Here is a 15,987-nt window from a genome sequence, read left to right as displayed (position 1 = left end):
CCCTACATAGCCTCCCTACCTCTTTGCAGTCCTCACGAGTGGCCTGCCCTTCCTTCCAAAGGCCATAAATACTCTTTTTCTCCCTAAGTTGCAATTCTAGCTCCCTGTTCAGCCAGGCCGGTCTTTTTCCCCAACAGCTTGTCTTTCAGCACACAGGGACAGCCTGCTCCTGTGCCTTTAAGACTTCCTTCTTGAAAAACATCCAGGCTTCCTGGGCTCCTTTGCCCTTCAGGACTGCCTCCCAAGGAACTTTGTCAACTAGGCTCCTGAAAAGCCCAAAGTCTGCCCTCTGGAAGTCCAAGGTAGCAGTTCTTCTGACCCCTCTCCTCGCTTCTCCCAGAATCAAAAACTCTGTCGTTTCATGATCTCTCTTCCCAAGACAGCCTCCTACCGTCACATCCCCCACAAGCCCTTCCCTGTTTACAAACAGCAGGTCCAGCAGGGCACCTTCCCTAGTCAGCTCCCTCACCAGCTGAGTCAGGAAGTTATCCCCAGTATACTCCAGGAACCTTCTAGACTGTCCCCTCCCTGCTGGATTTTATTCTCAGCAGATATCCAGCAAGTCCCCCACAAGGACAAGAGCTCGTGATCTTGAGACTTCTCCCAGTCATCTGTAGAATATTTCATCTGCCTCCTCATCCTGGCTGGGCGGTCTATAACAGACTCCAACTACGATGTCTGCCTTGTTGGCCTTCCCCCTGATTCTTACCCATAAACACTCAACCCTATTGTCACCATCATTTAGTTCAAGACATTCGTAACACTCCCTGACATACAGGGCCACCCCCCTGCCTCTCCTTGCTTGCCTATGCTTCCTGAAGAGCCTATAGCCATCCATGGCAGCACTATAGCTATGTGAGTCATCCCACCACATTTCTGTGATGGCGACTTCATCATAATTATCCTGCTGTACAATGGCTTCCAGCTCCTCCTGTTTGTTGCCTGCGCTACGTGCATTAGTGTATAAGCACTTCAGCTGGGCTATTGGTCCCTTCTCCTTTTTGCTGGAGGAAGCTGTAATTCTGCCACCCCCAGACTTAGTCCTAAGGAGCCCGGTTACCCCTCCTTCCTTTTCCAAATCTAGTGCCAGCATGCCGCTTTCAGGCTTTTTGCTAGCAAGCCCGGATCTATCCCCATCCCGTCATTGTCCCCATAATCTAAGAGGACTGTGATGGAGTTAGATGTGTGGCACTTTCCATTATCAGGGAGCGGTAACAGTGTTTGAGGTGAATGAAGGATGTTTAAGCTAATGTGTTTTACATCTGGGTGAGCTAAAAGCATACCCTTACTAACTTCTAGTGACTCGGCTGACAAGCAATAACTCACCAAGTTGCTAGTGCTTGATAACATTTGATGGTGCCTCTCTGCCTTTTCTAGCCTGAAGAGGCTTTCTTCCTCCTGTCTTTTGCTGCACGACTTACTGTATGGCTTTCTGTACCTTTCAGATACACTTTTAAACTTATGGTTGACAAAGCAAGCCTGGGTCCAGTTGAGAACTTCAAAGAGCTGGTTAATTATCTGGAAGAATATGAAAACGATTGGTACATTGGGCTGGTGTCGGACCTTGAGTGGCAGCAAGCAGTTCTGCAGGAAAAGCCATACCTTTTTTCACTGGGGCATGACCCAAATATGGTAAGAAGAAAAATTACTAGTAAGCAGGGTCAAACTTTGTTTTTCTTTTCCATGGCTTTTTTTCTTTTTATTTTTTTTCCTTTTTAATTGTGTTGAACAACATGGAATCTGTGCAACCAAAGTCTGCTTGTACTAGACAGGAGCTGACATCACCATTGTTTAAAATCACACCGTATTGTTCTTTGGATGCAGCAATATTTCATGACTATCTTCCTAGATGGAAGAATTGAACCGAAGAGACTAGTTTATATACTTCTCTGTTTTTAAAGGGATGATACTGATAGCATGTAGCCCCACAGCTTGATTTAGTGCTTTGTAACCAAAATGCTCACAGAATGTACTGAACATTTTGATCTGTTTGTTCTTAAAGGGAATTTACACTGGGCGAGTCCTCACTCTTCAGGAATTGTTAGTACAAGTGGGAAAACTTAATGATGAAGCTGTCCGAGGTCAGTGGGCAAATCTGTCCTGGGAGCTGCTGTATGCTACAAATGATGATGAAGAACGTTACAGCATCCAGGCACACCCCGTTCTTCTGCGCAACCTTACTGTGCAAGCTGCGGACCCACCTCTTGGCTACCCCATTTATTCATCTGAACTTCTGCATCTGCCTTTGTTCTAGAATGTCTGTGGCACTTTTTTTAGTAGTATTATTATTTTGTATTTTCCATCTGCATGTTGGGAATCAAACGTTCATGCTACATTTATACACTACAAATTAGATTTTACTCTCAAAATGGCGTTGGATGGCAGTGCCAAGCCAGCGTAGGTAATTTGCACGGAAATGGTGCTAGCCAGAACCTTCGGCAGGCAGGAAGTTTTGAACTGTTTTCTTGCTGCTGGAACATGTGAGAGACACCATTGCCCGTGTGGCCAATGAGCCAGGAGATGCTGAAATTCTCTTCTCTAGTTTAGAGAAGAGCAGCGTAATTCTGATCATTAACTACTTTTGGTGCATTCTGATTTTTTTTTTTTAATTATTATTTTTTATTTTTAATAGTTGGACAGGTGACTTGCACTGACAGGTTACAGCTCACTGTAGTACCGTCAACCATAGAGTTGGTAACCAAAGTGTACATACGACTATTTATATGATTTTTTTTTTTTTATTCTTACCATTTTATATTGAACGGAGTTCAGTTTTAGCATTTGGTCTAATATATGACTTTAGCTGATCTTCCTTAGTTGTCGTAAGTTATCAGCTGTGTTTTAACAAAGTTGTAAGGGATGATTTTTACCAAAGTACTTGTTTTGGGGGCAAAGAGAATTTATATAAACCAGTGTGCATTCTGACACATTAGTAACCTGTGTGACCTACTGATGAAAGTAAACCTGTAATTAGTGGAGAGAAGGAATTTAAGTCCAAATGGGTTAATTTTATTTCCTTCTTTCAATATCCACGTTATTTTATATATGTAAATAGATATATATTGATTTTTGCAACCTATGTCCACATCACTAACCAGTCTTCCACGAATACAGCGAGAGTTTGAAGATGGGGGGGGGGGGGGGAGCGGAATCCAGCTGTCTGTGCCAGAATTGATTTATTTTTTTTTAGCCATACCAGAGGTTAGAACAGAATTTGGCAGTTGGTTTGTAATATTACAGGTCTCCTTGAAGACAGCTCTGGGTCATCTCTCCAGTGGTTTGTTTATCCTGTTCATTACCACCAGTCATTAGCACGTAAATGTGTTTTCTCTGTAGATCAGTAGTTACAGGGTGGTCACTGCTGGCATACGCCCAGCAAGGTAATTGTCAGGGTAATTGTCTTTCTTTTAACCTGTAGAATCAATTTAAATCGGAACTGCTCCGTAACTGAATTAGTACTGGTTTAGAACACCCAGCGTTGTATAATTTGGAGCATACTTATTATTTGGCTGTTAGCCACTTCTTTTGATCGGTGACCATAAATGATTTAAAGAAAAATAAGCAAACTGTGTAGTGGAATTCAGAAGTGGTAAGGAAACACCTGTCAAACTCCATGGTGTAACACTTGAACATACAGGATGAAATTCACACAGAACATTAATGGAAGCAACTTTTAGAAGGTGATTGTTTGGCGTGCGGGAGTGTCAATACCAAAGTGCCAGTAACCTCAAATCACCTTGTTTGGCCGTGAGCTGTGTCTGGAAATACAGTCAGGGAAACTGATCCGGAAGGGGCTTTTAGAGAGCACCTACTTCAGCTCCCTCTCCAAAGGAAATATTCCTGGCAAATGTTTAATCTGATTTAAAACTTTCAATACCAGGAGTATCATGAACTTGTCAAATAGTTTGCTCCAGTTCTTTGCTGCTCTTGCAGCAGTTAGAAAATTTGGGTTTTTTTCCTGAATCTGATTAAACCTCCCTGCATCATTGTAAGCCTCTGACTACTTGTCTTCTGTATGGTCATAGAACATTTAATTACCTTTTTTTGCAGCAGCAGTCTTTTATTTGAAAATGGTTATAATTTCTGCCCTCATTCTTTGCCTTCTGTAAACCGAATAAAGCAGTTGAGGGAAAACTGGAGAGAGTTGTTGTCATTTTCCTTTCTTCTGGTTCTGTCCATCTGCCACTAAGCCTTCTTGGAAAGTGTTGCTGGTAACCGGCCCTGGTGTTCCAGCAGAGATCCCGATTGGTACCAGATGGAGGACCAGAGTTAGTGATGCACAGAATTCCTGTTTACGCACAGGAATGTGGAGTTGGGCTCTAAAGGGCTGTGACATCCTGTCCCCACTATCGCAGGCAGCACGTCCTACAGCCCCTGATTCGTTAACACACCAAGCCAGTTCACACATTCCAGCATGTTTTGCAACAGTATGACCCTGATTCAAGTTACGATTTTCTGTAACCCTCTTTAGATTTTTTTTTTTTTTTTTGGCAGAACCACGAGTTACAGCCTCTTGTCCTGTATTGCAAATTTGTGCAGCTGAGTGCCTTGGTTAAGTGTGTTGTTTTGTCTGCGCAGCCTTGAACTGTGTCCTGTTTGTTTTGGAGCATTTCTTTGATTTATCAGGAATTTAGAGCACCCTCAAGTCTGGTCTTGTCTGCAGCTCCCGTAAGCATATAATATACGGTGCTATTTGGATTACAGCTGGAATGTTAGCACTGGAATGAATATCCAGGGCTGAGCTTAGAACAGGACCCCCCCACCATTTTCCTGTGCGACCACTGAGAACTGCTCTGTTTTCTAACCAGCTGCGTGCATCAGCTTTACTTAATTCTTACCAACGCCGGCTGGCTTTACAGACCGTGATGTTCATCACACAAAGTGTAAGACACCTTCATCCTGCCTTTGGAGAATCTTTGTTTAATGAGATCAGTTTAATGAGTTTTAAATCCTTACTAGAGAATTTTCACTCTCTTTTTTCAGCCTTTACAAAAAACATTAAGTCCTGGAGACTGCCTCTGTCCCATTCATGCACCATAAAGCCACAGGAATCAGTTTAATGGAACGAGGTATCAGGGGAAGTGAGGTTTTCAAATGCCAAATGCTTTTTCCTTTTTGGAAAGTTTCTACTTCCTGCATTTTCCTTGAATGTCTGCTTCCTCTCTGAAAGACGCAACTTCCTCACCACCTGTCATCGCTGCCGTCACTCCTTCCATGCTGTTCTTTCTCATGCTGGTGGTGGCAATAGCACAGTCCATGAAGGTGGGGCGGTGTTTAGTTGTCTAGCAGCAACTGTCCTTAGCTCAAGCGATAGAAGTGACCTCTTTGAGCACAAAAGCTTAGGCTGGTTTTGTAGTAAAAAAGGAGATAAAGCTGCATGTAAACTGGAGAGGGAGCTGCCTGCTGAGTGCCACACTGCCAAATCTTCAGGGGATTAGAGGATGGCAGCTAAAGCATCCTGTGAACAGCATCTGCATATGTGCTGTATTTTGTCATGCAGACTTACTGCTGCCTCTACAGCACGTTTCACAAACCACAGTACAGGAACTGGTGTGTTAGCGAGTGAAATGAACCTTTCGTTCTTCCAGAACAGCCCGAGACACGACAACTGTCATCATTTGTTCAGTTTTGGTAGTGTTTTTTTTCCTAGACAGTAGTTTGCATCTTTGTTAAGTGTCATGTTAAAAACATGACTCTTGGCTGATTCTTTGCTGTGGTTGGTAAGTTTCAGTAATTTATAAATGAGTGGTTGTTCTTTTATTATCCCTCAATGACACAAGTAAGAATTTTTCTTACCTGGATAGCGTGTGGCCTGAGGTACGTCCAAACGTTACTGAGGCCTTTGTCAACAGCAAGAAGGTCACCAGACTTGCAAGTACAGTTGAGTAACGACTACAGAGGTACTTTTAGCTAATGGATGAACTGGGAGTCGATGGGATGGCAAATGTCTTAAAAAGTACAATCCTTGGTTCCTCAGGGCTGTTGCTGTCCAGTGCCGAGAACACCAGTGCTGTCTGGTCTGTATGGAAGGGCCTGTTTCTGACCGAGCTGGGAATGCAGCATCTATTTCATGCTTAAATTGCCTGTCCTGCAATGTCCGCCCTAATTAGGTCAGCTCTGACACAAGCACTAGTGTCTTGGCTGTGAGCAATCTGCTGCTCTACTACAGCCGCTTTCCCCTGCTCCTCTCTCCATGATGCTCGACAGGTTCAGAGGGAAGCTGAGTACTGCCTACACAGGGGTTACAATTACACCATCGCGCTCTCCCTTCCCCACTGCTTCGCTATACACTGCCCAATCCTCTGACTTTACGAAACAACCAGAAGACAGAAGACCGTGGACTCTGCCATGGTGCTAAGAGATCTAAAGACTAAGTAGTTCTACACGTTGTGCCAGAAGTTAAGGGATTTAGCTCTAAATACACATCATAATGATACACATTTTGCTCTCAGACCACCTGTATAGCAAAGATGAAATATAATCTCCTTTTCCCACAGGAACACTTCAAACACAGACTATACATCCTTACTCTTTATTTCACAAGCTTCTACTTCTGGTTTTTTTTTTTTGCTGAAGGTCCATCAGGAATGGAAGTGAGGGAAACAGGATCCTGTGGGTATGCAATTTTTAGCCTGCTTACCAAGTATTTGCCAATGTCACAGAAGCAGAAAAAACAAATAACACTGCCTGGCCTCTTCTGTCTCAATTCTTGTAAGCTTAGCCGTTCCGCCTACGGGAGTTTGACATGAAACAGGTATGTTTAGAAAGAGATTTTTATTTAGTCAGATGTGTATACAGCTTGATAGATTTGTCAAGTTATATGATGACAAAGGTACAACAGATAAAAAAAAGCTTTTTTTTTTTGCAGTCACGCAATATGAAAAAAGTTTCTCAGCCTTAGCACAAGCAGGATTTGGTGCACGTTTGTCCTTACTTCTTCTTTCTTGAGTAAGAGGCATCAGCATCCTGGAGTGAGAGTACATTAAATCAGTATTTCCTCCCCTTACTTAAGTCCTTTGCTCACAGTGTTATTTTGCTTGAAATAGCTTGTGACCGCGGGCAGTTACAGTGTGGAAGCAGGAAACTAAGTTGCATGTGCCACCCTTATTTTTGCATTTCCTTCTTTTGGAGCACTTTGGCATGTTGTTTTTGCACCAAGTTCAACAAAAACCCAGTAAGAAAAGCACCATCTCCCAAGCAGTGTTGCAGGAACAGAACACTGCACTGCACACCTGTCTTCAGGGATGTAAATGTGAGGGCAGAGCCCTGACAGACAGTAGTATTGCTTAACGTACGTCTGGGAGGTGGTCAGATTACGTGCCTGATATAAAAACTAGACACAACCAAGGGAGATGTTTTCGAGTCTTAATGCCAAGCTGCACTGAATAATTTACACCAGTGACTTCTAGCTCAGCTCTGCGTTAATGCTGAGCGCTGAACGTGCAGCCCGTGTGATGAAGATCAGAGCAAGACCTTTGGCACTACACGATGTACTGACTTCGCTGTTCCGCGATGTGGCCACGCTGCGGTAATTCTAGACTAGCAGGCATGCAGCGATGGAGTCTGGCCTGGCATCAGCTGTTAGGGAAGCGAGGAGGGAAAAAAGAAAGGGATCCAAAATGCAATCCCAACATTCCCATGGCTAAACAGTCTGTCAGCGGAGTAAAAAAAGCAGGCAAGCAGAGCAGAGAGAGGAATAAACTTACCACTCCGCTCTTAAAGTTCTGTATCCTCCTCTTGCCCATTCTGTTCATCAGCCACCAGGCCCAGGTGGGTGCGTACTGCCAGAGGTAGCAAACGGCCAGATAGGGGTGGTCACTGATCCAGGCTTCCTTCAGGTCGTTGGCTGTGCTCACCAGGGTGAGCCGGACACAGCGGTCGGTTGGCATCTTGTGGGACTGATCGCCGCTGTTCTCAATGGACTGGAGGGGAGAGACAGCGAGGAGCGATTAGAACCAGACTTCTGTTTGTGGGCGAGAAAGGGTCAGGCTCTGCGCAACAGATGTACTCCTCCCAGTGTCTCCACTCTGCACAAGTAGAATAATCCAGCCAGTACAGCCCAGGCTGGGGCTGGGGACCCCATCCCTCACTATGCTAATCCTTTAGCCTTCAGTGTGGGAACACTTACCACCTTCCTTTAGCATACATGCTTAATTAAAGCACCCTTTTAATTAATGTGTTGGTTGATGGGTCAAAAAAGGTTAAAAAATTGGATTTCCAAAATCTGCCCTGCTTCAGCATGGCTTCTACTTCATTGGGAAATAAATGTACCAGGACAAGCTACCCATTCTGCAGCTGACGGGTCTGAGAAATGGGGACTTTCCTGTTCCCAGCTGCCTACCCCATTATATGCTACAAGTCACTCAGTAAACACATTAGTAGATGAGGCCATATTCCCCATTAAGTTAAATATTCCTGCCAGCTCTGCTCTGTGGGCAGCCGTCTCACACAAGAGAAAAGCAATAGGCTTCTCCAGTGGCAGGGATGTCTTGCTTGACATCCTGTAAGCCACAGTCCCATCAATTTATGTGCATTTCCCTCCAGCAGTAACAGATTGCTCTATCAACCTCTTCTGTTTCCCAGAGCAAAAGCAATTCTGGTCTAGATTCAGTCATCCTCCTAGGTCTTCTGCCGTGCTGAAATCTGAGGAATGTGTTGTGCAAGCTTTCCAGATTGCTCAAAAAGTACATCTTTTCTTTCACAGAAGCATGAAGTTTTTGCAAGCCAGGAATCCTTTTAGGACTCGATTCAACAATGGGTGGGTTATCCTGAGCTTTAAATTGACTGAATTTAGGACAGATTATATTTTGATGTATCATAGTAGCAATTTTTGCCAGCTACTTTGTTAGACAGCCTTTATTAAAAGCAATTGTGCAGTTGTAAGGTTTTGCTTTTTCTCCTTGAACAATCCCTAACAGGAAAAGAATGCATGCCTGGCATCAGCTGACTCTAGTAGCTTTGCCAACAACAGCGTCAACCGAACAGGGGACATCGTGACTAGGCCAAACAAAAAGCTACCTGTGCAGAAAGGATAGTACTCTGCATGCAGAATTGTGTCCAGAAAATCCTGGTCTTTCCCCTAAAACTGCAGCAGGGTGGCTGTACGGTAAATTTTACTAGACTTGGATTGCATGTGTTGGGAGAGAGAAGGCATAGCAACCCTCACACTTTATTTTCATTTGGTATGGACTTGATACCACAAAGAATTACAGGACTATACAAGTTCCGCACCAATCAAAGCATTTTTTGGTAAGAAGATGAGGTTGGCTTTTGCTATGAGGAGAAAAAGAAAGGAAAACCATGAAAGGATCACTGGGCCTGCAGCAAAAGTTGAATTTATCACATCAGAATTGAGTCCTTACCTTTGCAAGATTCTCCGTAAAGACGTTTTGTATAATCTTAGACTGTACAGGTCCTGGGCATATGTTGATAATACTTATCTCAGGGTAGTCAGTCAGCTCAGTCCGAAGAGAATTAAAAAAACCCTAGAAGAAAAGACTGTAATGTCATCTTCCTTTGCCATATTTTTGCATGTCGCAAGGCATAACTGACTACATATTTTCATTCTAATTCTATACTGCAAAGATAGCCATATTCCACTAAAAGTAATTCCTACTGCTTTTTTTTTTTACTTTTTGTGTTCAATGGCTTATTTAAAATTTTATCTGCAATTGTAGACATCATTGATACATAAATCACTGAAGAGTTTATCCTTGACTTCTCAAATATACAATAATTTCTCTAAACCACAGCCAGATTCTGCTGTCCCTGTGTGGGAGACAAGTCCCACTGACAAAGCATTATGGGGGCTCATTACTGGAGACACTGCACCCCTTTAGCTCCCACTGGAGTAGTTAGCCACAGCTACAAGTGCTCAGCCTCACTGTTCTGCTCGTGGAAGTGCCACCAACCGTTAAGAGCTGCAATAGTGTGGAAATCGTCGTTTGCAGGGGAATTGGCCTTTGCAGTGAGATTAAAGATTTTAAATTGTTTCTATTGAGTAAGTGGCACTGGTTTTATATAAGAGAATGAGGAAAACTTTTCAGCATATTAAGTCGAAGGTGCACTCTGATATTTTAGGGAGTAATTCTCTACCACTCAATTCACCGCAGAGGTTTAAATTTGCATACACATAGACATAAATCTCATTTCAGCTCAGGAATATGCTTCTAGTGTATCTAAGTTAAACTATAATTACAAAAGCTGCAAGTATTTCTTTTCTTTAAGCTAACAGGATACAAGTTTTCTTAACCTCAGTGACAATTCACATTTAGACGGCAACTATTATGGCGAACATGATCGATTCAGGAAGGTGCTTCCCACCAGAGTTGCTGGTCAAGCACTGCAGAGCTATAATTTAGCAAACACCACATCATGTCTTATCTTTGATCTGATTAACAACAGTTCCCTGTATTTATTCTAACACGTAATTTTGTGTCACAACAGAGAGTGAGCACAGGCTGATAAACTCCTCCCACTGTAGTAAAAAATTATAATTTGTACTCCCACCCAGCTTGGGAAGAGGGCTGGCTGACCCAGAGCTCTGAACTAAATTGCAGCACAGGGCTAAAATCAGTCAGATATGCTCCTGTGATGACACAGAAGTAGTCAACTGGGGCAATCCGCTAAAGCTAGGCAATGAGGTGCACACCTATGGCGAAGAACATGGGCTCCAATTTCCCAATTGCTGGTGACTAATTCCAGCTTCAAGACTGCATCCACGCTTTGCAGTGACATTCTGCAAAAAGCCTGACCATGTATTTCAAGTTATAAGTACCTGCAGGCCCCATATCTAGTATCGGATCTTCATAGCATGTTATCAAGGCTTGAAGATGTGTAACTTCTAGAGGAGTAAGTTCTAACACAAAGACACTTATGTGCCCAGAAGTCTGCTTATGGACACACCAGAGAGCATCTCAGAGCTGCCAACCACCCAGTTGTTTTGGATTAAAAACCTGGGCCCTCCCCTAGATTACCTCCTGCCCTGAGAGGAGGCTCCTCCACCTCTGGTGAACATCATCAGATGTGGCACCAATAGAGCTGTGCTTTATCCACAACTCTAGGCTACAGCCCCCACCTGTGCTTTCCACATCCCTCTTTTCCCCAAGGGGTCTTGAGCCCACTTATCTCAGAAAAGCCCCTTAACACCCAAGTTGAGCAGTCCTGTCACAAAAATTGTGCCACCAGTCCAGCTGAGGAAAGAGTAACGAGTAAAAAGACACTAGACCCCAAAGGGAAGAAGGTGGCAGCATGTGTCGCGAGCATGGCCGCCTGGGTGAGGGGTAGACGTGGTACTGCTCCGTGTACACATGAATGCTTTGTATCCTATTCACTGCAGCAATGACGGGAAGCCCAGGCTCTCCTAGAAACACAGCCTAACCAGCAGCCTACACAGCTATCTTCCCTCCTTTGGGCAATCATTATTCCGTCAACACTGAACTGCATGAGCAGGACTAAGCAAGAGCTCTCCCAGCCCACACTCCTCTATCGCTCCCTGGTGATTTGGTGAGGAACAGAATTGACTCCCATTTTGCCTGAAGGAGACAAACTCAAGATGTACTTCCAGGAGTCGAGGAGGCGGAAGGGTGTGTATCTGGGAATGCTGTGAGGGAAAGGGAGCCAGAAACATTGCTCGGTCACTTGTGACAAAGCACCTACACCTGCTCAAATGCTGGGAGGCTTCTGGGATCCAAGTTCTACCTAAAAATGGGCACCTGCCTGCAGTCCTGAGTAGCCACACCAAGGCATACAGCAGTACCCAGCTCTGTAGGCAACTTCAGACACATTCCTGCAGAGCACACTGGCTCTGGCACGCTCCACTCAGACTGCTGCTTCTCTCCAAGTGTTACAAAGGGAGCCCTGCTGACCTGAGCAAACTGCAAGATACCAAAATCTGAGCACTGGTCCAGCGAGCTTATGTCATCTTTGGAGACCCTGTCTACACAGTAGCCGAGCACAGGGCTGCTGAGGCGTTTTTCCAGAGTGTTGTTTGAGCAGCACTGTCAAAGTCAGTGCTATTTCATTAAAAGGTTGCACAGCCTGTAAACACGAAATGCACATCGCCAGAGATCACTGCAAGCTCCTGTTCCTGTTCTGTAGCCATTCTGCTATCCCCCTTCATTTCCAGGGGTTTGTGTGGCCCCTCCTTCCCCTGTGCTGCAGTACCAAGTTTTTGCACCATGGAAGAGGTGGTGTCTTCACCAGCAACACAGGATGGCCAGGGACACTTGCTCAGCTGAAATCCTGGCGGATACGCACTGAACAGAGTCTCCTGAAGACCAGTATCTCACATACTCTCAGTCCCCTCTGGAGGCTCTACCTAAAGTATATACAGGTTCTCTAATTCCAGCACTTATCTCAGATATCCAAAGGTAAGTGTTATGAAGTTCTTCCACTTCCTCTCAGAAGAGAAGCTTAGAACTCCTAAGTGCTCTCTTTTCTTTAAATTCAGGCAGAGGCAGACCCAGATTTGGGAGCAGTAAAGGAACACAAGTGCAAGGGGAAGAATCTGAACATTTCCCCCAAGTCCATAATGAAGCCAGCTCTTACAGGCAGACAAAGGGTCTATTGAATAAGAACTGCTTTAAGCCATCCCTGGGCCTTTCCAGCTTAGTGACAAAATCCCAGAAGATGCTGAAGAAGGCAAGGCTGAACTGACTTCTACTACGACAGAAACATTTAGAAACTCCTCTAATGGCCAGAGACTGAACAAAGGGAGCAGTGGTTGCTGCTCAGTGCAGTCCATGTGCTTATTAGAAAAGTTCCCGATTAAGGAACATTTTGAAGGCCACCATTTCAGATCCACTCCACATGCCACCCATTATATGAATTACAACTAGATGAATGGCACATGATGTCCATGAGCATCATCACACTAGGAGAGAAACTGCATCAGTCACATGCAGACTCCCATGGACTGATGCTCTTACAGCACTCCCAGAAATAAAGGGTAATTTCATCAGTAGAACATTGTTATGAAGAATTCCAGTTGGCATGGATCAAAGCATGATTGTTTCAAGAACAAATTTTAATTCTTAACAGAATTCCTTCCTTCTTTCCTCCTCCAACTGCCATTTAAGAGAAATTTATTTAAAAAAAAAAAAACAGAACAAAACAAAAAAAAGCAAACAACCCGCCCCCAAAAAACCCACACAGAACAAAAGGAGGTACTTTTTCAAAAAAGGCATAATTAAGATTGCAGCGTTAACTGTGTCGGCTGTTAATGAATTCATATCAGATAGGCACACATATTTAGTAACTGGTGGCCGAAATGCAATCTTCATTTCATTAAGATCTTAGAATAAAGATTGATACACGCTGGGAAAACACAACAGGAAAAGCATCGCTTTATGCTTCATCTTAACTTTTCCCCTACCTTGTCTCTAGTCATTTCTTCTTCGTCATTGTCAGAGTTGGGCTACTGAAGAGGACTGCTGTTCCTACCGACTTCCTTTACCTGAACTGTACTGGTGAAGTCTGATATTTCAAAAAAGCTTTTCTATTTTTGGGGGTTTCATGCCAACATCTAGCCATAACTCCAGACTGACAAGAGACTCTCAGACTGAGTCTTTTTGAAATCCATATTACAAATCACATGTTTTAACATCTGCAAATTTGTATTAGCAGAATTAGTGTGAAAGAAAGAAGAAAGGAGGTTTGGAGTCTGGCCTGATTATTGAGCAGAGGTAGAACCTAACAAAGATATAAGCAGTTCAGTTATCTTATTTTTAATTAATCCAGAAATTTTAGTAAACTATCTCTTTAAAGCTTCTTCCATGTTCTTGATCTTAACACGATGTTCAGAGTTCAGGGATTTTTTAAAGCAACACGTGAATTCCCTGTGCTATGCAACTAATTAGCCATGCTTAGACCAGCTACACCACACCCAAAAGATAATTCAACTGAAAGAACACTTAATAAAGGAGCACAAAGGGAATTCATGCTTCTGCTCATTGCATTCTTCTAATTCAAATCTAGGAGACTGAACCCAAGGGCTGGCCTCTAATGGGCAATTTCATCACTACCACTCAAATGAAGAGCAGCTGATCTGTCCCCATCACTAACTGAAAACTATTAGCAGAGACCTGTCACCGCCTTCTACAGCTACTTCTTTCAAGTGTCTAGTGGCTTTGCAGAGTCAGCCACCTGTTACATTTTTGTTAGTTTCAGTCAAATTGTCAAGAAGATACTGATCCCATAGCTTAAGCAAAGTTATTTACTCTGTTTATGTGCTTAAATCCAGCGGGGAGTAAGAAGGTGCCATTTTTTTAAATCATCACTGAGCACAGCTTAAGTTTATTTTACTGAGATCAAAATGTACATTAGCAGGAAGTCAAACAGTGGTGAAAGACAAATATGTCTAAATAAATTTACTAGTTAAACAAATGATTCTTCTGATTCAGGCACTCTTTTTCCCCAGATACTTTTCTGACCTCTTCTTTTATGTTTTTCTACACAAGTGAGATTACTTTCAAAAACTCTTTCCAAGCAATATTGAAAGTTAAGTGTTACACAGAAGATAACTTCCTAAGACACTATGAGCTGCCAGTTCTTCACACCATGGCAAGATTCAGAACTGTTGAGAAGATTCGTGGAAGATTCATTCAGATGTTCCCAGCTAGATCAGGAATTCTTATCTCTGAGTAGTCTGCTTTATCACCCACTGTTCTCACTTCACTGTCCTAAAGATTTTCTGTAGTCTTAAAACTCTCACACCAGTGACTTTTCCTCCCTAACTGAATTAAGATGAGAACATTAGGGCTCCTATATGCAACAGCATAATCCTCCAATTTAGGTATTCCTTCATTTGAAGGCCAGAGGCTAAGGTCTTGTGTTTCACACTGGAATTTAACTATGCAGTAGTTAGGCCCAATAAAGATGCATTTGAATTTTAGTCAGGAAAATAAATCTACACTGGAAGCTGAGATACTTCATGTTTCAGAGCAAATTAATTTTAAAGGACTTTCAAAACCTGAGAAAGTTACATATTCTGTGTACAACTTCAGGGAAGACTAATGTTTTCTGCACAGAATATAATCCTCTGCTACAGCGCTAACTGATGCTAGTCTATTACACGACAAGACTTAATTAATCTCGGAAATTTAACTTACCTGCAGCGCATGCTTGCTGGCACAGTACCCGGAGGCAAGAGGAGCTCCCATGATACCCATCACACTGCTCACAGTAACAATCTTTCCTTTTTTCCTTTGGATCATGTGATTCAGGACATACTTTGTTAAAGAGATTGTACCTAGGTAGTTGAGTTCAATTATGGCACTGTAGACATCCAGGTTTGTATCCACAAACAGAGAGCGTTGGGAACGTCCACCATTGTTGACCAAAACATCAATCTCAGGAAAGATACAATGATATATTAATATAACACATTTCCTTTAACATTTGCACTTCCTCAGGCAACTGTTAACTGACTATTCTCTTCCCTCTGGTGTTGTCTCTGGCATACCCAAGTAAGATGTAGCAGCTGCTGAAACTTTTTCAGCAGCTGCTCTCCCCCACTAGATTCCCCTTTGAATTGAAGGCTGGCTAATTCTGAGCTGAGTCAACAAAACAGAAACACAGTGTTTGATGTCAAACAAGGTTAACTCCTTGTACAGGAACACTGGCAGTTGGAAAGCTGTTTTCCACACAACATTTTTTAACCCGACTGCGCTGTAGCAAATAACAACGCTCAGGTCCTTCAAGGTGACCTCTGAAAATACGTTTTGTGCAAAACCAGAAACCAACTAGAGTAAAGAACAGAAGAAACAAATCTTCAACCAATAATTTCCCTGTGAAATCAAAATACCAGTGGACTAGAGGCCTAGCTTGAAGTTTTGCACGTTGTACTTAATATTGGTTAGATCTGACTGCAACAGTCTTAACTCCATGCTCTGAACAAGCAATCAAGAAAACTATGCACAAACCAAGCAAGACAATTGTGCCTGGTGTCCAGGTTTGTCTCATATGGCTCTGAAGCTAAATTACACG

At 43.2% G+C, this 15,987-nt stretch overlaps 2 protein-coding genes across 2 annotated transcripts in view; one reads left to right on the top strand and one right to left on the bottom strand.

Annotated features, from left to right (window-relative positions):
• PCNXL4 (pecanex-like 4 (Drosophila)) overlaps window positions 1-2,680 on the top strand; it is a 13,550-nt gene extending 10,870 nt beyond the window's left edge. The window contains exons 9-10 of the mRNA XM_009891207.1: window positions 1,446-1,632; window positions 2,003-2,680. Coding sequence (XP_009889509.1) covers window positions 1,446-1,632; window positions 2,003-2,254 — 439 coding nt within the window. The 3' untranslated portion in view covers window positions 2,255-2,680. The remainder of the gene's footprint in view (window positions 1-1,445; window positions 1,633-2,002) is intronic.
• A 4,071-nt stretch (window positions 2,681-6,751) lies between these two features.
• Window positions 6,752-15,987, bottom strand: part of DHRS7 (dehydrogenase/reductase (SDR family) member 7) — a 39,235-nt gene continuing 29,999 nt past the window's right edge. Inside the window, exons 5-8 of the mRNA XM_009891224.1 lie at window positions 15,111-15,350; window positions 9,363-9,485; window positions 7,707-7,922; window positions 6,752-6,966 (exon numbers count right to left, since the gene is read on the bottom strand). Coding sequence (XP_009889526.1) covers window positions 6,931-6,966; window positions 7,707-7,922; window positions 9,363-9,485; window positions 15,111-15,350 — 615 coding nt within the window. The 3' untranslated portion in view covers window positions 6,752-6,930. The remainder of the gene's footprint in view (window positions 6,967-7,706; window positions 7,923-9,362; window positions 9,486-15,110; window positions 15,351-15,987) is intronic.

The sequence above is a fragment of the Charadrius vociferus genome, unplaced genomic scaffold (assembly GCF_000708025.1).
Source record: "Charadrius vociferus isolate BGI_N301 unplaced genomic scaffold, ASM70802v2 scaffold308, whole genome shotgun sequence".
In the NCBI taxonomy this organism is placed as follows: Eukaryota; Metazoa; Chordata; class Aves; order Charadriiformes; family Charadriidae; genus Charadrius; species Charadrius vociferus.
Note: the sequence above shows the minus strand (reverse complement) of the source record. Positions and strands in the feature narration are given on the sequence as shown.